At 49.8% G+C, this 24,179-nt stretch overlaps 8 protein-coding genes across 8 annotated transcripts; 5 read left to right on the top strand and 3 right to left on the bottom strand.

Moving 5' to 3' along the window:
• Positions 1 to 1,741: 1,741 nt before the first annotated feature.
• On the top strand, positions 1,742 to 4,140 carry GGS25DRAFT_447382 (general substrate transporter). The gene is made up of 4 exons (XM_049258796.1): positions 1,742 to 2,226; positions 2,335 to 3,546; positions 3,639 to 3,778; positions 3,852 to 4,140. Exons 1-4 carry the CDS (start codon positions 2,019 to 2,021, stop codon positions 4,014 to 4,016), a joined length of 1,725 nt encoding a protein of 574 aa, XP_049112983.1. The 5' UTR covers positions 1,742 to 2,018; the 3' UTR covers positions 4,017 to 4,140.
• Positions 4,141 to 4,148: 8 nt separating this feature from the next.
• Positions 4,149 to 8,600, bottom strand: GGS25DRAFT_506790 (DNA mismatch repair protein Msh6). The gene is made up of 5 exons (XM_049262344.1): positions 7,954 to 8,600; positions 7,846 to 7,893; positions 7,613 to 7,778; positions 5,142 to 7,543; positions 4,149 to 5,084 (listed from the first exon to the last, which is right to left on the bottom strand). The coding sequence occupies exons 1-5, from the start codon at positions 8,227 to 8,229 to the stop codon at positions 4,404 to 4,406; spliced, it is 3,573 nt and encodes a 1,190-aa protein (XP_049112982.1). The 5' UTR covers positions 8,230 to 8,600; the 3' UTR covers positions 4,149 to 4,403.
• Positions 8,590 to 9,862, bottom strand: GGS25DRAFT_525361 (uncharacterized protein; the record flags this gene model as incomplete). The annotated part of the gene is made up of 4 exons (XM_049264763.1): positions 8,590 to 8,687; positions 8,884 to 9,368; positions 9,423 to 9,464; positions 9,558 to 9,862. 4 exons carry the CDS (start codon positions 9,860 to 9,862, stop codon positions 8,590 to 8,592), a joined length of 930 nt encoding a protein of 309 aa, XP_049112981.1.
• A 1,475-nt stretch (positions 9,863 to 11,337) lies between these two features.
• On the top strand, positions 11,338 to 14,248 carry GGS25DRAFT_506786 (MFS general substrate transporter). Its single transcript, XM_049262343.1, has 3 exons — positions 11,338 to 12,673; positions 12,815 to 13,893; positions 13,949 to 14,248. Exons 1-3 carry the CDS (start codon positions 11,803 to 11,805, stop codon positions 13,964 to 13,966), a joined length of 1,968 nt encoding a protein of 655 aa, XP_049112980.1. The 5' UTR covers positions 11,338 to 11,802; the 3' UTR covers positions 13,967 to 14,248.
• Positions 14,249 to 14,456: 208 nt separating this feature from the next.
• GGS25DRAFT_525359 (DUF757-domain-containing protein) lies at positions 14,457 to 15,140 on the top strand (the record flags this gene model as incomplete). The annotated part of the gene is made up of 4 exons (XM_049264762.1): positions 14,457 to 14,531; positions 14,596 to 14,620; positions 14,688 to 14,972; positions 15,049 to 15,140. 4 exons carry the CDS (start codon positions 14,457 to 14,459, stop codon positions 15,138 to 15,140), a joined length of 477 nt encoding a protein of 158 aa, XP_049112979.1.
• Positions 15,141 to 16,035: 895 nt separating this feature from the next.
• On the top strand, positions 16,036 to 20,664 carry GGS25DRAFT_534578 (P-loop containing nucleoside triphosphate hydrolase protein; the record flags this gene model as incomplete). The annotated part of the gene is made up of 3 exons (XM_049265787.1): positions 16,036 to 16,502; positions 16,565 to 17,225; positions 17,299 to 20,664. The coding sequence occupies 3 exons, from the start codon at positions 16,036 to 16,038 to the stop codon at positions 20,638 to 20,640; spliced, it is 4,470 nt and encodes a 1,489-aa protein (XP_049112978.1). The 3' UTR covers positions 20,641 to 20,664.
• A 112-nt stretch (positions 20,665 to 20,776) lies between these two features.
• GGS25DRAFT_525357 (lytic polysaccharide monooxygenase) lies at positions 20,777 to 21,689 on the bottom strand (the record flags this gene model as incomplete). The annotated part of the gene is made up of 4 exons (XM_049264761.1): positions 20,777 to 20,815; positions 20,868 to 20,917; positions 20,972 to 21,531; positions 21,586 to 21,689. The coding sequence occupies 4 exons, from the start codon at positions 21,687 to 21,689 to the stop codon at positions 20,777 to 20,779; spliced, it is 753 nt and encodes a 250-aa protein (XP_049112977.1).
• A 569-nt stretch (positions 21,690 to 22,258) lies between these two features.
• On the top strand, positions 22,259 to 24,035 carry GGS25DRAFT_534576 (carbohydrate esterase family 15 protein; the record flags this gene model as incomplete). The annotated part of the gene is made up of 1 exon (XM_049265786.1): positions 22,259 to 24,035. Exon 1 carries the CDS (start codon positions 22,848 to 22,850, stop codon positions 24,033 to 24,035), a length of 1,188 nt encoding a protein of 395 aa, XP_049112976.1. The 5' UTR covers positions 22,259 to 22,847.
• Positions 24,036 to 24,179: the final 144 nt, after the last annotated feature.

Below are 24,179 nucleotides of genomic sequence, written 5' to 3'. Positions count from 1 at the left end.
TTGGCTGTCTAAGTATGGATGCCATCTTCATCAACGCTGCAAAGTAGATCTTTTAAAATAGAATTCTCATTTTCTATGGTTGGCAGTTAAGGTGGTTCGCGCAGACACAGACATTCTTCACAGTAGCTAACGTCTTCTTAGTCGTGTTGATCTGCAGCTACAAACTACATAGTAGTATAGTATACATACATGTAGTTGGGGGCCACGGGTAGAGCCGTACATACTTGGCCGTGTATGCAGGACCGTCGTTTGTATGACAGATTACCTATGTAGATAACTACAGCGATCTGGTAAATATTCATCTTATCGGTCCTTTACCTAAGCAGATCCTTTGGGGGCGGGTCGGCAGTTGTAGTTGCATACCTACCTACACGTACATAGGTAGGTAGGTATGGTAGTATCTGCTGCATCTCCCAGACCTTGGAATCCTCTCAGCAGCATTGTCGCATGTTTCGAAACGGATGACATCTCAGCTCTACTCGCCAGCTATTAGTTAGCCGAGCTGGACACATGGATGTACGTACCTAAATATATGCACAGAAAGGGGCATGCACTGCTGCAGTAGCAGAGGCCCGTTAATTAACCACGATGATCAACGATGGCCCTCCCATTGAAAATCTACACATGAGGCCCAAGCTTTAAAAATCATTGGATATCTGAGCTCCGTTACTGAGACAGCGGCGCATCCTTCCGGGGAGAGCCGCTTAACAAACGCCTCAATCTGCATATCTACTAGATACCCAGGCTAGATAATAGTTCTTCTATTATTTAAGAGAATACCTAGTAGTTATTCACTTGTCGGAAGCTTCAATTTTATGTCCTAGTCCCACGCTCCAAATACCAAGCTTATACATTGTATCCAATTGACTCTCCCAATCGATGCGCCTGGGCCTATTACCTAGGTATGGTGGTTTCTACCGTTCATGCCTTGTAGATATCAACCGCTAATAGGTATTGCCTCGATGGGTATCATGGAGGGGGTGAATAGTGTAAGGCAACAAAACTAACTATAAATTTCTCCCTCGGCTTGGAACCCAACTCGGGCCATGATCAAAATCCCATGATACTTAGGTTGGAGTCTAGATGTGCACGTTACCAAGTCCACTCGGTAGGTAAACACGTACCTACGTCAAGCAGCCATGCGATGGCAGCACCAACGAACCCCTCAACATACATATATACCTAACCTAGTATGCATAAGACAGTGTCCAGCCAACCGAACACCAGATCCTTTCGAACTGGGGGAAGGGGCAATTTAGGCTGAATGCGTTTACCCCAGTTGAGCTATTCCATACTGAGACTCGAGAGATGGAGACTTCGACTGGGTATTACCCCGATACCCCACACGGGGGGAGTTGCATGCTTATTGTTTATCCCCAATATTTCACACGATCTTACATACATACATACATAGCAGTGTTCTACCACCACTGGTGGCAAACCCCATGGGTGCTGTACAGGTAGGCATATACAAACAGTAATCACCCCGGGAAAGGGGGGAAACCCGCCAATCAGCCGGCATTCTCGGTTCTGTTTCGGCGCCCCGAGATGTGTATTTTATCCCGCATCCTGGTAAATAGCATCCATCAGTATGTGATGGAGTCGAGTTCCCCAATATCCACGCGTGCGAACCCCGGCCGGATGTTGATGTTGATTTGTGCAGGACACCTAACCTACCAGATTACCTGTTACCTACCTGGTATTGTGTAGGTATGGATGTATCATGGCGTGGTGGTATTGGACGTAGAAGAAGTCTAGCAGCATACACCGTACCATGTAGGATTTTGAATGCAATATTTATATACTGCAGTGTACCCCCCAGCCCAAAAGGATTGCTGATACAATGTTATCACCGTGTGCTATGCTGCTGCTGTTGCCTCGAGGGTTTTGTGTGGCCTGATATACACCTCTCTAAAGTCGATATTTAATATTGTACGCCGGTGCTAGAAATCATACCTACCCGACAACTATTTTAGCAGTTTTGCACAGACAAGGACTTTGAGATCTAACACATCATCATGGTTGCGGGAGGCGATGCCGGCGCCGCCGTGTACGATGTGGCCCTCAAGCGGCGCCAGAACATGATGGGAGCGTCGGGCCCTATGGCTCTGGTCAAGAACTTCAAGGTGTTCAGGATCGCGCTGTTCGCCTGTATCGGTGGCATTCTCTACGGTTATAATCAGGGAATGTTCTCGGGCGTGCTGGCGATGCCCGCCTTCAAGGCCCGTAAGTTTTTTTTTTTTTCTTTTTTTTTTTTTTTGCAATATATACAGATCTCCTTTTTCGACCCCGACTTGATGACTCCCGCTAACCACAAAAAACAAAATGGCACAGACATGGGCGAGTACGACCCCTTCGACGACGCAGCTGACCAGACGAAGAAGGGCTGGCTGACCGCCATCCTCGAGCTCGGCGCCTGGGTCGGCACGCTGCTCTCCGGTTTCATAGCCGAGGCCATTTCCCGTAAATACGCCGTGCTAGTATCCGTGACCGTCTTCATCATCGGCGTAGTGATCCAAGCGACCGCCCAGACCGGCGGGCACGACGTGATCCTCGGCGGGCGCTTCGTAACCGGTATGGGCGTCGGTGCCCTCGCCACCATCGTGCCGATCTACAACTCCGAGGTGGCGCCCCCGGAGATCCGCGGCGCGCTCGTCGCGCTGCAGCAGCTCGCCATCACGTTTGGCATCATGGTCAGCTTCTGGATCGACTACGGCACCAACTACATCGGCGGCGTGACGCTCGGGACCCAGACCGACGCCGCGTGGCTCGTGCCCACGTGCCTGCAGCTCTTCCCCGCCGCCGTCCTCTTCGTCGGCATGATCTTCATGCCCTTCTCCCCGCGGTGGCTGGTGCACCACGACCGCGAGGACGAGGCGCGCAAGATCCTCGCGAGCCTGCGCGGGCTCTCGCCCGACCACGAGCTGGTCGAGCTCGAGTTCCTCGAGATAAAAGCGCAGTCGCGGTTCGAGAAGCGGACTGTCGCCGAGCTCTTCCCCAACCTGTCCGAGCAGACGGCGTGGAACACGTTCAAGCTGCAGTTCGTGGCGATCAAGTCGCTGTTCCAGACCAAGGCCATGTTCAAGCGCGTGATCGTGGCGACGGTGACCATGTTCTTCGACCAGTGGACGGGCATCAACGCGATCCTGTACTACAGCCCGACCATCTTCAAGCAGCTCGGCATGGACGACAACGTCACCAGCCTGCTCGCCACCGGCGTCGTGGGGATCGTCATGTTCCTCGCCACCATCCCCGCCGTCCTGTACATCGACCGCGTGGGCCGAAAGCCCATCTTGATCATCGGCGCCCTCGGGATGGCCACCTGCCACATCATCATCGCCGTCATCGTCGCCAAGAACGCCAGCCAGTGGGCCACGCAGCAGGCTGCCGGCTGGGCCGCCGTCGCCATGGTTTGGCTCTTCGTCATCCACTTCGGCTACTCCTGGGGCCCCTGCGCGTGGATCATCGTCGCCGAGATTTGGCCCCTGAGCACTCGACCCTACGGGACTTCTCTCGGTGCTTCGAGCAACTGGATGAACAACTTCAGTACGTCTCATATCTTCCACCCCCTTTACACCTGCAATCCACCGCTACATCGCACAAACTAACTAACTCACTAACCTTCTTCTCCTTCTTAGTCGTCGGCCAAGTCACGCCCACGATGCTCAACAAGATCGGCTACGGCACCTACATCTTATTCGGGCTGCTGACTTTCATGGGCGCCGGGTTCGTCTGGTGGTTCGTCCCCGAGACCAAGCGGCTCACGCTAGAGGAAATGGTTCGTAAACTCACACCTAACCCCCCCCCCCCCCCCCCCCGGACAACTAACGAAAGCTAACCCCTAAATTCAGGACGTAATCTTCGGCTCCGAAGGCACTGCCCAAGCGGACTTCGAGCGCATGGACGAGATCAACAAAGAGATCGGACTGACTGCCATGCTGCAGGGACTCAGTGGTAACACTAGTAGCGCTCCGGATGTATTTGAGAAGAAAGAAGAAAAGTCTGAAGATAACTAGGAGATGTAAACTTGCTTTGGTGGGTTCAAAGAAAGGGGAGGCTACCTAGTTTTCCACCAGGTAACTACCGGTTATATGGCAACACAAGTAGGCACCTATGCAATCACTGTTACGTGGGGTCATGTTCGTGGGTAAAAAGTACTCCGAAATCTATAAAATTATAATGATTTGTTTAATTGGCCTTATGACAACGTCGAATAGCAATGAATTACCTGGCTAGGTAACTAATAACATAGGCTCCATGACTCCGTGCACACGTAGCAAGTCCCTTATACCGAAAGAAAAGGAGATCCACCCGATATACACAGCTATAGCACTATACATACAGCGTCTCGTCTCGTGACATTCCTACGATATGTACCCATAATAGCATCTGCTGCCGCACACTCACAAAGCCTCGATTGCGCGCGTGAGTACCTCCAGGCTTGGTAATCCAACGTCTTGGCATTTCTCGTCATCAAGAAGAGCAGCAACGTCACTCAACATGCCCAAGGGAATATAGCACCCCTCTCGCGCACGCTCAAGGCTGTCTTTGAGCCTGCTGGTGTGCTCCCACTCTTTAGCAGCAACCTCTGCCCTCTCAATGACACGATTAGCAATCCCGCACATAGCTGCGCAGTGCATACCGAAGCTGCCCTCGGCCACACCATCTTCGAGCTTGTACAAGAATGTGACTCGTCGCTGCTCTTCATCGACGTGTATTTGCATTCGCTTTGCTCTGATTTCGGGATGGTTTTCAAACTCGGTGGCGAGCGAATGATAGTGAGTTGCAAAGAAGCCGATACATCCAATGTGGGTAGCTACATGATGTAGAACAGCCTGAGCTACAGCTACGCCATCATAGCTGGACGTGCCGCGTCCCAGCTCGTCAAGGATAACAAGGGAGCGTGGGGTCGCTTCGGAAAGAATCTTCTTGGTCTCGGATAGCTCAACGAAGAACGTCGACTGTGCCGCGAAGATGTTGTCATTGGCGCCAAGTCGCGACATAATACGATCACAAGGTGTCAACTTGGCTGAGGTGGCTGGCACGTAACAACCGATCTGTGCCATGATGACTGCGATACAGGACTGTACATGTGTGTTAGCAGGAAGTTCAATAATCAAACGTTGAAACGGTAGACTCACCATTCTTAATATTGTAGATTTACCGGCAGCGTTCGCGCCTGTTAGGAGATTGATTTTGGCGGAATCACCACCCAGGACGATGCCATTGGGAATAAAATCATCAACAGTATTGAGCATGCAGGGGTGCCTGAGCTCCTCGAATTCAACTACGCTGCGCTCTTCGTCTACGAAGACGGGCCGGCAACTTGGCTCGCCTAAGGAGGAAGATGCCTTGGCGAGACTGAGAAGGCAATCCAGTTGAGACATGACGCGAATGGCTTGTAGCCAGGTAGTATAATCGACATCAAACCTCTGGAAGAGACGCAGCGTGACGTCTCGAACAAGCTGTGAGTGAGTCTCCTCGGCTTCTTGTAGCTTCCGTACCAGGTCCGTTAGTTCTTTAAAGTAGTAGCGCTTGACACTCGAAGTAGCAGACATCTGCTGCCAATTCTTAGGGACCTTGACAGATTTGGGAGCTTCAATCTGATAAACCTCCTTTCCAACATCGGTGAACTTGAGGGATTTGTTCTTAAGCTCAGTCTTTTGCTTGTTGAGTAAGGCCTGTAGATCATCCTTGATTTCTGTGATTTTATCATGGCTTGCATCAAAGTCCTCCTCGATACCGCGCTCAGGCACCAGGATCTTCTCTTCCTTAGCCTTCTGGCGGTTGAAGGCGTTCTTCCAATACGAAAGCGGTTCACTGAGGTTTGGTAAGGAAATAACAAGACGGCCGAGGAGGCCATCCCCATTGCTGAAAGAGTCTAGCATGCCAATGGTAATTTCGATCTGCTCAAACCCTTCAAGGACCTTTGCGAAGTCATCAGCCCGGCAAGCACCTGCATGTATTCGAGAGATTAGACGTTCTAAATCTGGCATCCTCGTCATCTGCGAGGATAATTTCTCCCTGGTTGTTGGATCATTATTTAGTGCATCGACGGCATCTAAGCGTTCGTTGATCTTTTCAATGTTGCATAATGGGTGGCATACCCATTGACGAAAGAGACGCTTGCCAAAGGGTGTTACACATCTGTTCAGTAGGGTAAACAAAGTCCCGCCCGAGCCCCCATTGACCGAGTTGGCGAAAATCTCCAGGTTGATAAGTGTCTGGCCATCGAGAATCAAAGTGCCATTCTTGTGAATGGGGCTATACCAAGTAAAATTGCCTTGGGAGAGCAAGTTTCGTTCGATCTTGAGCACTCGCAAGTACTGGACAAGAGCACCGAGAGCAGACATCAACAAGTCCTTCTCACTCACTTTAGCCAGGCTCTCAGGCCAATGCTCCTCAGCTCCTTCGTCAGCCCCAAAGTACCCGTTGCAGCCGAGTTCTCTCCGGGTTAGGTCGGCCTCCCAGAATTCACTACCAGACTTAAAGTAGTTCCATATCGTAGTAGGTGAGGTGTTGTTTTTCAGAATACGCAAGGCCTTGGTGGAGATACGAGACTTTTCAAGAAGCAGCTCCTTGGGATTCGTCTGGGCTACAAACGTCTCAAATTTAGTCAAATCAACATCATCCTCAAATTCCGAGAGAAAGAATTGACCCGTGGCGGCGTCGACGAAAGCAATGCCGAATGCGGGGTGGTCATCAATGGTGGATTCCTTGATGGCCACGCAGTACGTTGCCATGTCGTCTTGAAGCATGCTCCCGTCAACGAGCGTGCCACCAGTGAGGATGCAGGCTAGCTCCCGACGGATGATCTTGTCCTGCTTCTTGGCTTTGACATCGACCCTCTCTCGCATTTCTTTGCCTAATGCCGTCTCCATCTGATCGACACGGGCAACTTTATAGCCTTTGGCAATGAACTGGTTTACCCACATGTCCAGCGAGCTCTCAGGAACGCCGACCATGCGCATATTCACGCGATCGGTAAGTTTTAGATCGAAGAGCTGATGGCCAATAGTTGCGTCGTTCTCGTAAAGTTCATAGAACTTGCCTTTCTTAAAAAAGACAACGGTATCCCAGAGTTTCTGTTTGATCTCCCAGTATTGCTTTTCAAAGGCCGAAAACTTATCCCATGCCACAGGGGGGACGTAGACGGTGGAAGGGTCATAATCTGGGTGGCCTGGGGGATTGCGATTGATGTCGCTGATATTAGCGAGCCATGGATAGCGGTCTTCGGGTTCACGCGTGTGCGCTTTTTGTTTGGCCCCAGAGGCTTTGGCGGTATGCTCAACAGCTGGTCTCGGTTTTGCCGGCTCAACATTATCTGGATCGTATCGCCACTGTTGAGCAGTCGAGGTTGAGGGCATTTCTTCCATTGTCTCGTCATGATCGTTGTCACTGTCAATCTGGTCATTGTTTTCCCCTTTAGAACTCGGGGAAAAGGCCTGAGAGCGTTTGCGCGCAGGTTGCGGTTTTGAGGGACGCTTCCGCTTTTTTGTTGGTCCGTCCGAATCGTCGGAAACTACAAAATCGGCCATCTCATCTGCGAAAAAACTGTTAATTTACAAAATCTGGCGTAGGCAAATTGGATAAGTGTATTGCCAGATCGTACCATCTTCATCTTCGGCCTCTTTACTCTCATCGTAGTCGTCTTCGTCGTCGACGATCCTAGAGCGCTGGCGACCACGTTGGCGTGTTCTGGAGGTTTTCTTGACAACTAAAACTTCCTCGTCGTTGTCGTCTTCGTCAGACTCAGCGTAGCTCACGGTTTTCCTAGGCTAAAAGAAGCAAATGTCAATTAGCAAGAGTGAGGAGTAAAGGGCGCTGAATATGGGGTGGCTTTACCTTGAGGGTGGGACTACTGCTCGGGGCTGGATGGGCGAAGGAATTGAGCTGTTCGGTCAATGATTTAGCAGCAGCCCTACTGAAAAGCGAGGAACCGTGACCAGTTACCTTTAAGGTGGCAGCAGAGCCGTGGTTTTCTTGTGAACTAGAAGGTTCCAAGGCATCGCTGCTAGGGACAGGGGTAGTGTTTGATGGCTTTCTATTGGATTTGGTAGTTTCCTTAAGGCACGAGGGCGTGGGAGAAGAGGTAGGAACAGGCGAGGCTTTGGCAAAGAACCCGAGGATGCTTTGCTGCTGTCTTCCAGAGGTAGCAGATGACGATATTGAGCCGGCCTTTCTAGATCCGGAGGGCGTCTTCCCGGCCGGTGTTTGTGTGCCCGCCATTTTTCAGGGTTTCCTCTTCTTCCCTTTTCCTATTATCTATTACCTTCTCCCTCCGTACCCCTTCACACGACGAGAAAAGGGATGATAGAGGGCTCAGGGCAAGAAGACAGAAAAAGTATGCGACGGATGGAGTATACTAGTCTGTGTAGGGATTGAATAGATGACTTGCCAGGACGAGAAACAAGATAAGCACCACCAGTTTTCTAGATCTAGGGAGCAGTTTCTGACTGGAAAGACTGAAAGTAAATAAGATGTATGAAGATGAGGAATTGTAATAAGTCTTAATCTACATATGGCATAGTTATGAGTAGGTAGAAAGGTAGGTGTGTATCTGGGTATCTGGGTATCTATCAATTTCAATTAAAGGTAAAACGCGACTTGGCCCAAGCTCCCACTACCCGGCTCCGCGCCCGCGTCAAGTCCGCGTCGCATTTTTAAATTGAAAATCCGATTGATGACTAAGCTAGGTTAGTCATATCTCGCATGGCTAGTTATTCTCAACTCCATTTAACTACTTGATTCTTGATTCACCTTAGTCTACCTACATTTAACACTACTTTTCTGCTTCTGCTTCAAGCAAAAATTGATCGTCACATACTTTCCCTGGTATCGCCGGACCGACAAGGTCCCACAGCCTCATCCTTGGCCTCTTACCATCGGCCATGACATCGCATCCATAATTGTCAATCAGAGACTCGACGACTATGCGTGCCTTGTAGCCGAATGCGGCCATGAGTGACCAAGCATGAATCCCCGTCATCTCTATCCGCTCCGCATACGGGTTCGCCCATCTGCTGAGATTCGGCAGCTCTGCCATGGTTTCTTTCGTCGGCACTCTGCCGTTGGCGATCATGAACTCGGTTATGCAGTTGAGGAATTGTTTAACGTTGGAGAAGCAACGCTCGCCCGTCGAGACTTCGTCCAGTGGCATGGGGGCGCAGAATACGCGTCTCCTTGAACTTGCATCGATAATATAGTTTCTCTTTCGGAGGAATTCTTCTAAATGTCTCTCAACCCTGGATGTGCACGCGTATATGGGATGGTGTTTTCCATCCGCGCCAATCTCTGGGTCACGGCGCGGGTCGTAGATACCGGACATTTCTACAATATCGAACACGCCGCTGCCCTTGGCGTCCTCCCTAGTAATCCATACCAGCAACACCCAATCCTTACCTCACTCATCCTCAACCCACAGTGGCCAGATCACTACCGGCTTGGTCTTAAATTCATCGTATCTTTTGAATTTTCCATCAGCATTCAAATAACGTTTTTCCTCCATCCTGGTGTACATTTCCTTGCGCCAGTCCTCGTTAGAACCCCAAAGCTACGGGCCGCAGGGAGGGATAACCATGGTGACATCCTTCACGTGTTCAGGCTGACACATCCAGAGATGCTTGGTCGAGACATCAATGGGAACAGGTCTGATATGCGAATTATGGACAAGCTGAAGATGGTTCAGCCCGATTGCAGATGCAAGGGCCGAGGCAGGAAGGTAAGGTTCTGGAACATCTTTCATGGTTCTTGCGGTTGAAGGCCTATGGAGGAACGTCCCATCGTTAAAACCCCAACCACTTCCTACGTGTATCGTGTATTTCTCCCGCTCCATAGGGCGCTGACCAGAACCCGACGCCATTTCATTTCAGTTGGTTAAGCTATTTGGCTCTTGATCGTTATCGGACAAGTAAGCTCGAGACACTAAGTGCTAGGTAAGTGTACCTAGGCAAGGGAGAGGCGCCTTCAATGAAACTTGAACGTGTATGTTGCTGACTATGACGAAGAAGTATGGAAGACGTAAAGTTTGAAGATGCACGGCATAAAATTCACACTGAGCCCCAGCGTTGCCCCACCCCCCCTTTAAATAGGAGAGCTGCATTCAGCTAGGCTACATTTGTTCACTAGGTTTTTGAACCACAGCCGAAACATCTTTATTGTCTGTACTTAGCCATACTACTCAGTTCTGTTGAAGGCAATAGCATCGCCTTTGAGAATACGTTGTTCTAAGGCGCATTGAAACGATTAGGCTGCTCAGTAGATCTTCAGATGATGCCTTCCGACAATGCTCAAATATAAAGACATGTATACGAAGGTTGTGGCCAAAAGTTTAGACCAAGATATACCTTAGCCCCACAGTTCCTCCACTTTTCTACCACTGTAAGAAATATCATCGCCAATATACTTACCTACTTATAAAGCCTTATAAATTTATTTAATAAATATTAAATATGCTATTACGTTATTTAATTAGTGTATTTGATAATAGAAATTTCTGTAATTTTTTTTCTTTATTAAATTAATGTAAATATGTGTATAATAATCTAAGGTTGTTTAGGACTGAAAGCTTTAAGTTTATAGCACATTATAGCGCTTAAGTGTGCTATAAGGTGCTATACTTTTAAGGGTTGTGGGGGATTTGACGTTAAATGTATACCTATTATTGGTAGAGGCCCAAAAAAGAGTGGCGCACTGTGGGGCGGAGGTATATCTTGGTCTAAACTTTTGGCCACAACCTTCGTAGTTACCTACCTACATAGTCTGGGGAAGCTTCAAGTCATGAGTAATTCCTTTTGAGGTCATTTTGTCATATCATATACAGCTTACATGAAGACTGGGCATATTTGCTTTCAGCGTGGCTTGGTGCCTATTAGGTATCGAATAATGATTGTGCTCCAGGGATTGATTCCATACTGGATTCAGGCTCTGAGTAAATACCGTACTTTCTCGGTACTTCTAGTCGTCATAGAATGTCTTCATACTGAAGATCCGTATGACAAAAGTAAGTATGCAGTAGATATCAGTGATGCCTACATGTAGTTTGAAAGGAATCGGTATCGATATCAAGACACATACCTAACCCAGGAAATTTAGCTTTTTGCACAGAGAATGCGGCTAGATGGTACCAGGTTGGTATAAGTTCACGTACCTGGTAGAGTTCGATGTTGGGATTACCTAGCATTTCTTTCCTACCATCGGAGATCACTGCCTATCTAGTGCCTGCTATGACTTACTTGGGGAGGTACTAGGCGGATAAGGTATAGCCTCATGACTGACTAACTATATAATACATATGTATGTTTGTTCACCGATTAAACTTAAAGTGTGATATCACTGCTCGCTCCCGATTACTACCCATTCAACTCCCTAGTCGTTGATTTCACCCGGCAACTAGCGGGAATAGAACCGGGAATAGGCGTCCCTCACCAAACTTATGCCGGTCTGATAGGTGGGGAACTGCCTATACGCTGCTAACATCCTGTATCTTAGGTAGTTGGTTCTATGGATTGGGATTGCCTACCTAGGGTGCTATTAGGTATGTAGTAGCACCCGAGTTTCGGATGGGAGAGTCGGTACCTATTGTCGCTTCTCGGGTTCCCTTTAATAAACCCTATATCGGCGGACCATATTTACGTTTGGCCATTGCTTCGTTACGATGTCATTTAAACGGTGTAGAAGCAACGGTGCTGCATGTAGAACTCTTAACTATACCTGGGTATTTATTTCTTTATAGCTTGCCGGCAGTCGCCTAAGCCAAGCCTTTTTATACTACCCATTCCCTTTACTCATACTACCGAAGGTATGGAACCAATCAACGACGAGGATGGGATTGAGCGTGCTATAGACGATAGACCGAACGGTCGTCCATCTCTTGGCAGCGATGAGGTACTCGAGAAGTATCGAGCGGCACAATCTAGCACATTAATAGGAGTGCAGGCGCCAAATTCTATGGCAAAAATGGAAATTTTGGGGAGAGCTACTCATGAGAATGGCGCCGGTGAAATATCACGACCCGATGCGGATACTCCTATCACTTATCTTTACTTAACTTTCGACACGCCAGTGGTACATAGTGTCGCGGGGGATCAGCGACCAATCCACGACGGTCTTCCTCCATGTCCCGACATATCGCAGTACACAGACCCACAGACCTGGCCTAAATTACGGAAAGGGATCATGGTGGGGATATCTTGCATGGCTACCTGCTTCACGGCGTATGCGGCGGGTGCGTATTCCGTGTCAGCAGACTTGATCGCCGCGGATCTAAAGACATCGCGCCAGGGCGCGTTGGCGGGAGTTACGACGTTCTGCACCGGCTTCGCAATCGCCCCGATGATTCTCGCCCCCTTTTCTGAGATTAACGGACGGTACCCTATCTTCGCCATCGCCGGTGCCGTTTTCGTCTGCTTTCAAGCAGTCTGCGGCGTGGTAACAAACTTGTCAGGTATGCTGATCGCCCGGTTCTTCAAGGGTGTCGGTGGAAGCGTATTTAGCACAATGGTGGGCGGAGTTATTGCTGATATGTACGAGAAGGAGGATCGCAACACGCCGATGGCGCTTTTTAGTGGTGCTGTTCTCATCGGCACAGGTCTCGGTCCTCTTGTTTCTGCCGTCATGGTGCAGCAGTGGGGAAGTGAGGGAGATAAATGGAAATGGGTATTCTGGCACCAAGGTACGTTGATTGAAAGCTTGAGTCTCTTGTGTCGTTTTTCTTGCCTAAGAACCTGGCCTCTCATAGAACCTACGAGACTATTTTGGAAAGAAACTCACATCTATACTGAGTTTGTTAATGACTACTAATAATTGAGTGTAGTGATTATAGACTTTGTCCTGATGATTGCTGTCGTAAGCTTGTTCAAAGAGAGCCGGGGCTCAGTACTCTTATCCAGGAAGGCGAAGTGTTTGAACGCGTGGTATGAAAAGTTAGAGGAGAAGGGTGTCTTCGGTGTCTTCACTGCTGGATCAACCGTGGATTCTGGTGTTTTGTCGACGCCGAACGAAGAGAAGTCGATTGCGGGACCGCATTCATCAATAGCTGCACCAGAATATTATTCTAGGTCAAGAGGCCATCTACAGTTACGGCGGATCCGATGGATAGTCAAAGAGGATGAGCAGCGAGCGTCAATCACTACGATGGTGAAGGTATCGCTGTTTAGGCCATTCGCTCTTTTATTTACCGAGCCTATAGTCTTCTTCTTCTCGCTTTGGGTATCTTTCGCATGGGCCATACTCTACCTGACCTTTGGGTCTATACCGCTTGTGTTCCAGCGACAGTATAACTTCAGCATTGAACAGTCTGGTTATGTCTTTGCTGCGATGATTATCGGTTCCGTTCTTGCGACGACTATCGGCATATATCAAGAGAGCATGCTCAAGCATCCAAAATGGCAATCTAGATCTGATAGCTCGGAGGTTGATAGTTCAGATACCAGCCTGGATATCGCAGCGGCGACCCCATTCTGGTCTTTTGTAAGGCGGAAATTTCCAGCCGAGTCACCTGAATCGCGGTTGTATTTCACCTGCTTCACTTCGGTATTGCTCCCAGCGGGCCTCTACTTATTTGGTTTCGCAGCCCAGCCGTCAACCCATTGGATGGTTCCGACCTTTGCGATATTACTCGCCTCGATGGGCATATTTTATATATATCTGGCTACGTTCAATTACCTCGCGGACACGTACCAAACCTACGCATCTTCAGCGTTGGCGGCGCAATCTTTTTGCCGCAACGTGCTCGGTGGAGTATTCCCTCTCGTGACGGGACCGCTGATTCAAAACCTGGGAGAAGATGCGACCGGTGGACTGCTGGGAGGAATAGCTACCGTGCTGACAATAGTGCCATGGGCATTGGTCCTCTTTGGGGAGAAGATCCGAAGAAGAAGTTCATTTGCGGTTGTGAGTACTATCCGTGGATGTTTTGGATACAGGTTGCTGATAATTAAGTACCTAGGCTCTTGAACGGAAATAGGGGGAAGACCAATACAAGGCCACCCTATAACCTGCTTCGATGTTGTTTGTAGGCTTTGAAGAGAGCTGAGCAATCTTTAGGTTAGGTATCTACCTACCACTACTAATATGCTACTAGGTAGCTGAAGAAAGGAACGTGTTTTCAATAAACTGTAGAAGGGAAAAACCGGAAAACAACTAATGGATCATGATGTTTGCAAATAGCATAACATGACTAGGTATATAGATGTAGTTAAATGTTAAAGAAAGAAGAATAAGAAGAATTCAATGTTCAACATAGAAATGCCGGGATTGGTGATTACTCATTCATTAAGACCCACATGTGAGTTGGATAGACTTCCTTCAGTACATGCATCCATGGATATGCATTTAACGGGATGGATACCCCTCCAAAACCCAACAAGGTGCTTGCGAAATAATAATTTCTTGCTCCTACGTCAATTTTATCACGTACAGGATCCAACACGCTCTCCACAGCTGAATCCATCAAGATGGACGAAATTACCAAGATGTCCGGCCCGGTTCCGCAGAACTTCAATGCCGATAAGGCAGACAATCTGCAGGACGTAAGATCTATCTCTATTGGACACTTGCGAAGGATTCATTCCATCTAACAAATATCTATAACAGATTGAGAAGCAATTTGCAGTCAAGGGTTCGTTTTTAGTCGCAACATTTTCGCCTGCTATCTTTTCTAATTTGTACTCTTGTGAAATGAGTAGCGGTCCAGCACCTTGAAACATATTGGGCCGTCCTCGAGAAGGTCAAAGGCTCATCCTTGCGTTTGACAAAGATAGATGATGATATCTTGGCTCATCTCAAGATAGCCTTCCCCGATTTTGATCCCAATGAAACCATCAACGAGGATGACATGAAAAGCAAGGCGGGAAAGGAACAGTGGCGCAAGTTCATGATGGCGTACGAGAACAAGGTTGATGACTACAACTTTGGCACTATGCTTCGGACGAGCCCCAAAGTAGAATACGAACAGGACACTACTATATTCGGTACCTTGCTTTTTTTTTTTTGTCTTTGTCTGAAGCTAAACATTGACCACTTACTAACCAAATCCCTCTATCCTAGTTCCTAGAATGCAGTTCTATGCTGTCGAAATAGCAAGAAATAGGGCAGGACTTAACGACTGGATCTACGAGAAGGCCAATGGTTCTAAATAGCCACAAGACCTACATACTTGATCGACAACAATAGGCACTGCCGCAAGTTATCTACCGATTCTTCATGCGTCCAACCTCATACTCCTACGAGAACTATAGAATTGGCTGTAAACAAAATCAGGATACTATACTTAAGCCGATCCGGGCCTCACTCTTGTGACGTCCTGCGATCTGGCAATGAAGTTAAGTGAAAACAATTTACAATCCTCAGCCCTTTGACGAGGGCCGTAGCATTTAGCTAGATATTCCATAGCCCCCTTGCAAGGATCTCTTTTTATTCCTTTAACGCCACTGTCTTCACAAGTCATGGCTGGAATCACGAATGAATGAACACATGATTTCATATAGGAATACTGGGCAATTTCTTAGGCCAAATAGGAGCGAACCTGTTCTTAGTTCCAAGTGAACTATCACATGTTTTCAACCGCGAGATTCGCGGTTCGAACTCTGAAGATTACTTCGACAGTCTGGCCTTCATGGGAGAGGAGCTTGAACTCGAAAATTCACTTCATTCAAACCAGGTGCCTAGGGTTAGTACGTGCCTAAGCCATAGCAACCAAATTTAGTATTATGGGTTTTATTGCTTGCAATTCACCACAAAGCACCAGTCGAACAAAGAACCTCGCCATTGGGAATCTTGGAAGCTAGCACGAGGCATTACAATACCTACCTACTGATTGATAGAGGGTCAATTTCCCCTTCTTATTCCATGGTATCACTATTGGTGTATTATTGACTACCTCTTAGAAATTCTACAGTAATGTCATCGGCCAAATGCCCACGACGCGAGGCAAGTATTGCGACCATGCTGCATTGCTTTGAATCTGACAGTCCCAGCTGCCCTCGTATATCGAATTAATTAACACAGCAAATCCATCCGTTTTCGGTCGCTAGTATGGACTCGCAACGACAGCCGCAACTGAGCATTCGCAAAGCTTTGCTTGGCCTTGCCACCTGGCGACCGCGACTATCTGTACTGAAAAGTCTGCTCACCCTTGTGCCATGGCAACACAAGCGCCCGGCTATCCTAGGTATCTTAACAACACTACCTCTAGCTGCCCAGCGAGCTTCTTCGGCTGTCTTAATCGGGCGAGTATTTGGTGTCATTTCCGATTTTGGGTCCGGGAAGCTCGCTGGGAATGATGCTCTTGGCCAAATGTCGTACTGGAGTTTTGTTCTAGCTTCTCTCGGCGGGGCGTCCTTGTTGGTGAATTATACCTTCTTGTATTTTTGGACACTTTGCGGCGAGCTAAAAGCAAAAGATGCCCGTATAGCAGTGTTCCACGCTTTATTGAAAAAGGGCTTGGGATGGTTTGACCTTCAAGATAACGGGGTTGCTAGTCTGCTCGTGGGAATACAAACGTACCATTACCCTACAATGCCCAATCTTTTGCCATCAACACGCATCGCTGATAGTTAGATAGGCAAATTCAAGAGCTTCAGGGGGCATCGACGACACTGCTTGGCTACTTGTTCGTCGATATACTTGCATCGATTGCGAGTCTCAGTTTGGCCTTTTCAGGTTCGTGGGAACTTACATCGATGATTGCCATTACCGGTCCTATAACATTTGTTATAACTGTTCTCATCCGGCGCAAGGCAGTGATCGCTACGAGAATGCAAGATCGAGAGCGTAGCCGTGCATCTAAGTATGCGATAGCTTCAGTCACGTCCATTGACCTCGTAAAAGCTTTCAATGCTGTTGACCACGAAACCTGGCAATATACCACCGCTATCCGACGGGCTGGTCATCAATATTTGGTACAGGCAAGAATGTACGCGTTGCTACAAAGTTATTTGAAGTTCTGGACAGATGGAATGTTCGTGCTCGGGTTCTACTTTGCTGCTATCCTAGTACGCGGAGGAATGAGCGCGGAAAGTGTCGTTCGAACATTCTATGCGGCCCTTGCCGCCATAGGTGTTGCCGGGCACATCGCCCAAAGGTGGGCGGGCTTAGAGAGAGGGATCTCTGCTAGCAAGGAGCTATCTCTTATCACTCGCGAAATGGAAGGGGGACGTGAAGTGAACCGAATGGTCGGTGGACATCGTCCAACAGAGTGCTTGGGGGAAATACAGATTAATCAAGTGAGTTTGCTGGCTGGCGATTCAGTTTTGTTCTTCGACCTACCATTCGATACTAACGCTGCGATCTCTCAAGGTCAGCTTTACATATCCGTCAAATCCACACCAACTTGTCTTGAAAAAGTCTTCTCTCCATTTTGAAGCAGGCCAGTTATACTTCGTTGTCGGGCGGAGTGGATCGGGGAAGAGCACGCTGAGTAACTTATTGTTGAAATTCTACAGACCACTTAGCGGCGACGTTTTAATAGATGGGCACCCGCTCGAAACTCTCGACACTGAATGGGTCCGCAACAATGTCACATTAATCCAACAGGCTAGCGCGCTTTTCAACACTACCTTCTTCATGAATGTGGCCATGGGACGTCAAGACCCCGAGCAGGTCTCTAGGGAAGAAGTGGAGGCTGCATGCGAGATTGCTTTGCTTCAATCGACGCTTGCTACGCTCCCCAGGGGCTTAGACACAGACGTTGGAGCCAACGGACACGGCCTCAGTGGTGGCCAAAAACAGCGATTAGCTCTCGCAAGGGCAAAGATACGTGACCGACCGGTCCTCATCCTGGATGAAATTACCAGCGGACTAGACCCGCTAAGTCGCACACTGGTTATGGATGCGATTAGGCACTGGAGGCAGGGGAAGACAACTATTGTAATCACTCACGAGGTTGCGGAGATAAAGGGGGATGAATTTGTGTATGTCTTGGACAATGCGCGTGTAGTACAGAAAGGCTTCCGCAAATATCTGGAAAAGCAGGAAGGCACTGTGTTTGCCGCGTTACTCGCGCCATCTACTGTCATCGATGTTGCCAACCCATCCCAGGCGGAAGACGTCTTAGCCGAAGAATCCCATCCAACATCGGGCTACTTCTGGCCTTTTGTCAACTCACATCAACATAACACCTTACCGCCCAGACCTACTCCATTGGCCTCTATGACTTCGACTGACCAACCGTCCAGTGGTGACGCGGAAGCCACCGTGCCATCATGGATGGACGTGTCAGAGGCACAAAATCCAATTATCCAAGGTGCTATAACCCTCACGAAGCGCATGTCAACGTCGTGGAGGACTGGCCTCCATGGATCGGATCATGCTAATATTGGCCATGGGAGGGCAAAGGAAAGAAGAATGAGTCTCATACATCTCCAAGAGCTGGGAAATAAGGTGCGGGATAGTCGAGGTCGCTCTACTCTGAAAGATCGACGACGTGTTCCTGCCACTGACGGCGCGTCCACGGATCCGGTTAAACCTTACAGTGATACCCAAGACGACAGCGTGAAGATAATGCAGCCTGTATCTATGTGGGCCATCTTCAAGACGATCTGGCCATCCTTGACTCCGAGAGAAAGGACATGTTTCGTCGTTGGATTATTGATGTGCATTCTATACGCAGGCGCAGTCCCGGCTTTTAATCTTGTATTCGCGAATCTTCTAGCCGTATTGTATTCCGCCGAAGATCAGATGGCTGCCGCGCGGAAATGGGCTCTTTATCTACTGCTCATCACTACGCTCACAGTGGTATCCATGTATCTCAATATATACCTGATGCTATTAGTTGGCCAGGCTTGGGCAAACGCTCTACGTGTGCAAGCGCTCAATAGGGTCTTGCAGCAGCCAAAGGTGTGGTTTGGTAAGCCACTACACTCAGCTAACCACATAAGCGAATGCATGGACAAGAATGCAGAGTCTATGCAGCATCTCGTTGGAAGGATTGCTCCTCAGTCATTGGTCCTCTTCGTCATGGTAACGGGAACGATCACATGGGCCTTAATAATATCCTGGAAGCTCACTCTTGTAACTATCGCGGGTGCTACAGGCCTCGCTGTCATTATGGTAGTCTGTGGTAGTATGGTTGGCGATACACAGTCACGATACAACCAGATGGTCGACCACGCGAGCGCAACCTTTACTGAGACATTCATCAATATACGCGTCGTTAGAGCTCTAACACTTGAACGGTTCTTCACTAGGAAATACTCTGAATGTACCGATAGGATCTTTGGGGTCGGCGTTGATAGAGTGCTCCGTGCGGCTTTCCCGTTTGCTGGCTGGCAGTCGCTGCATTGGTTCGCCATGGCCCTCACATTCTGGTATGCAACCCGCCTCCTGACCGAGTCTGGTGGACCACCGGTACAAGAGATACTGCAGGTTGTCAATTTGCTCATCCTTGGCGTGGGGTCTGTTGTCGGTATAGCTAGTTCTATATCAGGTCGCGCTGCTGCCCAGTCCGCTGCCTCTCGACTTCTGTATTATGTCAATCTGCCCATTGACTCTCCCTACGAATCCAGAGGAAAGGTGAAACTTATACAACCTTTCCCTATTTTGCTACAACACCTGTCGTTTACCTACCCGTCGTTGAATCACTCCGTGCTTCGAAACGTCTCGCTTTGCATTGACGCCGCCACATCGACCGCAATCGTCGGCCCCTCTGGATGCGGCAAGAGTACGATCGCGTCTATCATTATGGGGCTGTACTTACCAGACTCATCAGTTGGACGACGGGGGGTTGGGGACCATCGGCAGCAGCTGACCTTTGCTTCAATCCCAGCTACCGAAATCAGCACCATTAGTCTGCGGGATCAGATTGGCTACGTTCCCCAAACGCCTTTTCTGTGCCCTGCTTCAATTGCAGATAATATTCGTTACGGTTTACCGGAGGAGTCGTCTTTACGAAATCAAAGCAATGTTGAACGAGCGGCTAAAGAGGCGGGGATTCACGACTTTATCCACAGCTTGGAAGCAGGTTACGATACGTTTGTTGGAGACGGTGGCCAGACGCTTAGCGGCGGGCAGGCTCAGCGAATTTGTATTGCGAGGGCCTTAGCTCGGAGGCCTAAGCTCTTGCTTCTCGATGAGCCCACGAGCGCACTAGACGCGGAAGGTGCCGAAGCCGTAAGGAAAACCATTGAATCATTAATGGGTTCTGCTCAAAAAAGCATCTACGATGGCAATGACGCATTGGGCATGTCTGATGCACGTCGTAAGGGGCGACGCGAGCTATCCGTTGTGGTTATAACACACAGCAAGGAAATGATGCGTATGGCAGATCGCATCATAGTTATCGACCAAGGACATGTAGTAGAGTCTGGGTCGTACGACGAACTGCTCGCAAAAGGGGGAAAGTTTACCGATCTTGTGGGCGGTGGCCTGTGGAGAGGTGACCACGGTGGCGGTCAGCCAAAGAAACAGAAATATGTGAAGAGAGACAATAGTGCGGAGCGGACGGCAGCAGATAACCTCCCACTTCGTAACAGATACGGGCCCGTTGAATCAGACTCTGCCCCAACGGCCAGCTGGGCTAATCTACAAGATGTGGACTCCGTCGACGACCGCGGTCCCTCAACCGGCATTATGAATCCATTAACAAGCCCTCCCGGGGGCTCTTCTAGAAGACGGGATCGCAGAGGGGATGAGAGTGTATGACACTGAACATGCCAGTCATTATAGACTGTGAAGTGCCCAAGTAACTCGTCTAGCAATCCTGACAATATTTGTTTACGAGTCTGTTAGGGGTTAATTTGTTTGTAACTCTAGCAAGGTACTTTGGGGTCTTCAGTACTCACCCATCCCAAACTGGTGGACCGGCAATCGTGTAGTTCTGTATAGAGATTAGATTTCACGATAGAAAAAGGCATTAATTAAAATCTTACCGTAGCTACTTTCATCTCGTTGGAGTAGATATCAATTTTAATCGACGGGTCTAGCAGAATTAGCAGCCATCCTCGTCAACATAGAGGCTATGGAAATGCCCTACCATCCTCCTTATAAGATCCCGGGAACTTGGCAAAGTACTCGGGCGAGGGGACCGCCGTACCCTTGCCGGTGATATTCAGATGTGCGCACTCGGGGTAGAACTGTGGCTTGTTCGCAATGTGGATGCTCAGGATCTCGTGCCGCACGATGTACAGGCCTGGTTTGATCGTCGCCGGAATCGTGGCTGACCAGAGATCCGGACTCCCGTCCCAGTGCTGGAATTGCTTCTGGTACCAGATGCCTTCCACGATGTTCCCCTCCACCAGCCCGGCCTCCCAGATCTTGAAGAAGTTCAGGTCGTTCACGTCGGCGTCCTCGCATGATGCGCCGCAGTCGGCTAGCCACACGGACATGGGCCCGTAGGGGTGCAGCCAGTACCAGTACACGGCTGTGATGTTGTCACCGGCTGCGATGGGGATGTATGATGGCGCTGCGGTCCCGGGGGTGTTGCAGGCTAGGCCGGTGTCGTTGACGGAGAAGATGGGGTCGATGCTTGCCCATAATCTCTGGACCATCCATGGTTGGTCTTCTTGCTCTTCCCTAGGCGAATCGGGATCATATCTATATGGTAATGTCAGCCGTGCATTCTATTACTGAGCCTCATGGCAACCTTACCCTCGGTACCAAGTATCACCAACTGTATAATTCGCCAGACCGCCGTGCGCGACGACCGAACGAGCCAACAACACCAGCAATGTTGCCAAGAGCGGTAGCTCCATCCTGCGATGCATTCTAGCGTTGAAGTTGTAATGTTCCTATGGCCAGGCCTGTTCCTGAAACAGATTCACTATTCCTTTCTTCGCTACCTTGGTTGGTCTACCTAAGAGAACTGTCGCAGCAACTACCGGCCGCCAAGAAACCTGGGGAAACCGCTCACATCTGTTTGATGTATTGAGCCATCTCAGCAAGTAACGGCCAGAATCCTGTGAAGGGACTGGTGTAGACGCTTTCGCACCATGATTTAACCGCGTGCGGAAATTCGGAGCGTGCAAAAGGCGGTTTAATGCAACGCTGTCTGTTCGGCTATATTCAAGAACGTCAGGTCCGGATCATCGGGGTGGGAATGTCTAAAAATACCAACTTGGGGATTAGCCACATCTAAAGAAATATAATTCAGGGGTTGTTTATTTTTTTTCGCCTGTGTTGATGATGCCAGGACAGCTACGAGGAGTTAACTCGTTAATATGTCTTGTGTTATATTAATGCACAACCCATCAGCTGCCCTTAAGGTAGACTTCAGGTTGAGACATACAGCTATAATCGCAGTAGATATTCTTATGCGAGCCTACCAGAACCAGGTCATGTGAATGTATCTAGCCAAATCGAGCGATGGAATAGATCCAGAATGGGTTTCCCGCGGGTGATCGAAAGATTATATTAATGCTACGTTGAATTCCAAGGTTGATACACGTTCGCTATTAGCCATATTGACCAATCTCTCCGCATTTGGAGCTGGGGATATACCCCTGATCTATACCGCTTAGACATCGTCTCTAAAGTGCCAAGGAGGTCTCGGTGCAAGGGGGTCAAGTCTCGTCACACTTCACGGAGAGATTCATACTTTATCATACTATCCAGACTGGGGCGCCTTCGACGTCGAGACTTGGCCAGAGCCACTTACCAGCAGACTTCAACACCTGTATCGGCTCAAAAATGGCAAGTTACTCAGCCTTTCATATTCCGGGACCGCACAATCAACCGGAAATTAGCAGGGTTGGCGAGGCACCTTTTTGCCGTATATGCGACCTAGGGGACGTATAAGAGTTGTCCCCATACCTACCTACTTACCCAGAGCCTTCCATGGCTAATCGGTGAAGTATACCTTTTTGGAAACACGCCTTCTCCCAACATACCATCAGACGATACTCCACGAGAAAATGGTGCGTCTCACAGTCGCCCTCTTGCTGGGCTCCACGGCCTCAGCTCTGCCATACGCAGACATCTACCGGCGCCAGAACACTAGCGACTGCACGCTCAAGGACACCTACCCAGCCGTGAGCTTCGCCAAACTCCCTGACCCGTTCACCTACGAGGATGGAACGAAGGTTGCCAGCAAGGCCGACTGGACCTGCCGCCAACAAGAGATCAGCAAACTTCTGCAACAGTACGAGCTGGGCGCATACCCCCCGCCGCCCGACAAGGTTGAGGCATCCCTATCAGGAAGCACCATGTCCGTGAAGGTCACCGTCGGCTCGAAGTCCGTGACGATCAGCACCGCCATCAAGAAGGCCAGCACCTCCCCAGGCCCGGCCATCATCACCATCGGCGGATCCTCGCTGCCGATCCCCGGCACCGTCGGCACCATCGGCTTCAACAACGACCAGTTCGCCTCCCAGGCCTCCGGCAGCTCGCGCGGGCAAGGCGCATTCTACACGCTCTTCGGCAACACGCACTCCGCCGGCGCGCTGACGGCCTGGGCCTGGGGGGTCGACCGCGTGATCGACGGGCTCGAGCAGCTCGGCGCCGACAAGACGGGAATCGACCCCAAGCGCCTCGGCACGACGGGGTGCTCGCGCAACGGCAAGGGCGCCTTCATCGTCGGCGCGCTGGCGAACCGCATCGCGCTAACGCTGCCGCAGGAGTCCGGGTCCGGCGGGGCGGCGTGCTGGCGCATCTCGGACGACGAGCACAGCAAGGGCAAGAACATCCAGACGGCGGGGGAGATCGTGGGCGAGAACGTCTGGTTCAGCCAGAACCTCAACGCCTACACGGCCAAGACCAACACCATGCCCGAGGACCACCACATGCTCGCCGCCCTCGTCGCCCCCCGCGGCCTCCTCGCGTTCGAGAACGACATCGACTGGCTCGGCCCCGTCAGCACCACGGGGTGCATGAAGGCCGGGCGGCTGATCTATAAGGGCCTGGGCGTCCCGACGAATATGGGCTTCTCGCTCGTGGGTGGGCATAGCCATTGCCAGTTCCCGTCGTCGCAGCAGGCGGAGCTGACTGCGTATATCAACTACTTCCTTCTTGCGGGCACGACGGCGCCGCCGGAGGTCGAGAAGAGCAGCGCGACGGTCGCGGTTGCGGATTGGGCTCCTTGGGAGGTGCCGGCTCTTGCTTAGGTTGGTGAGAGGGGATGGATAGGGGGGGGGCGGTGAGAAAGAAGGAAAGGTGAGATTGTTGGGGAGGGTGGGTCGATTCTTGTGTATATAGCTGTTACTTAGGTAGGGACTTGGGTGCCTATGCAATGTTACGGAATTCGGACG

The sequence above is a fragment of the Hypoxylon fragiforme genome (assembly GCF_022984875.1).
Source record: "Hypoxylon fragiforme strain CBS 206.31 chromosome Unknown GGS25scaffold_9, whole genome shotgun sequence".
Lineage (NCBI taxonomy): Eukaryota > Fungi > Ascomycota > Sordariomycetes > Xylariales > Hypoxylaceae > Hypoxylon > Hypoxylon fragiforme.
Note: the sequence above shows the minus strand (reverse complement) of the source record. Positions and strands in the feature narration are given on the sequence as shown.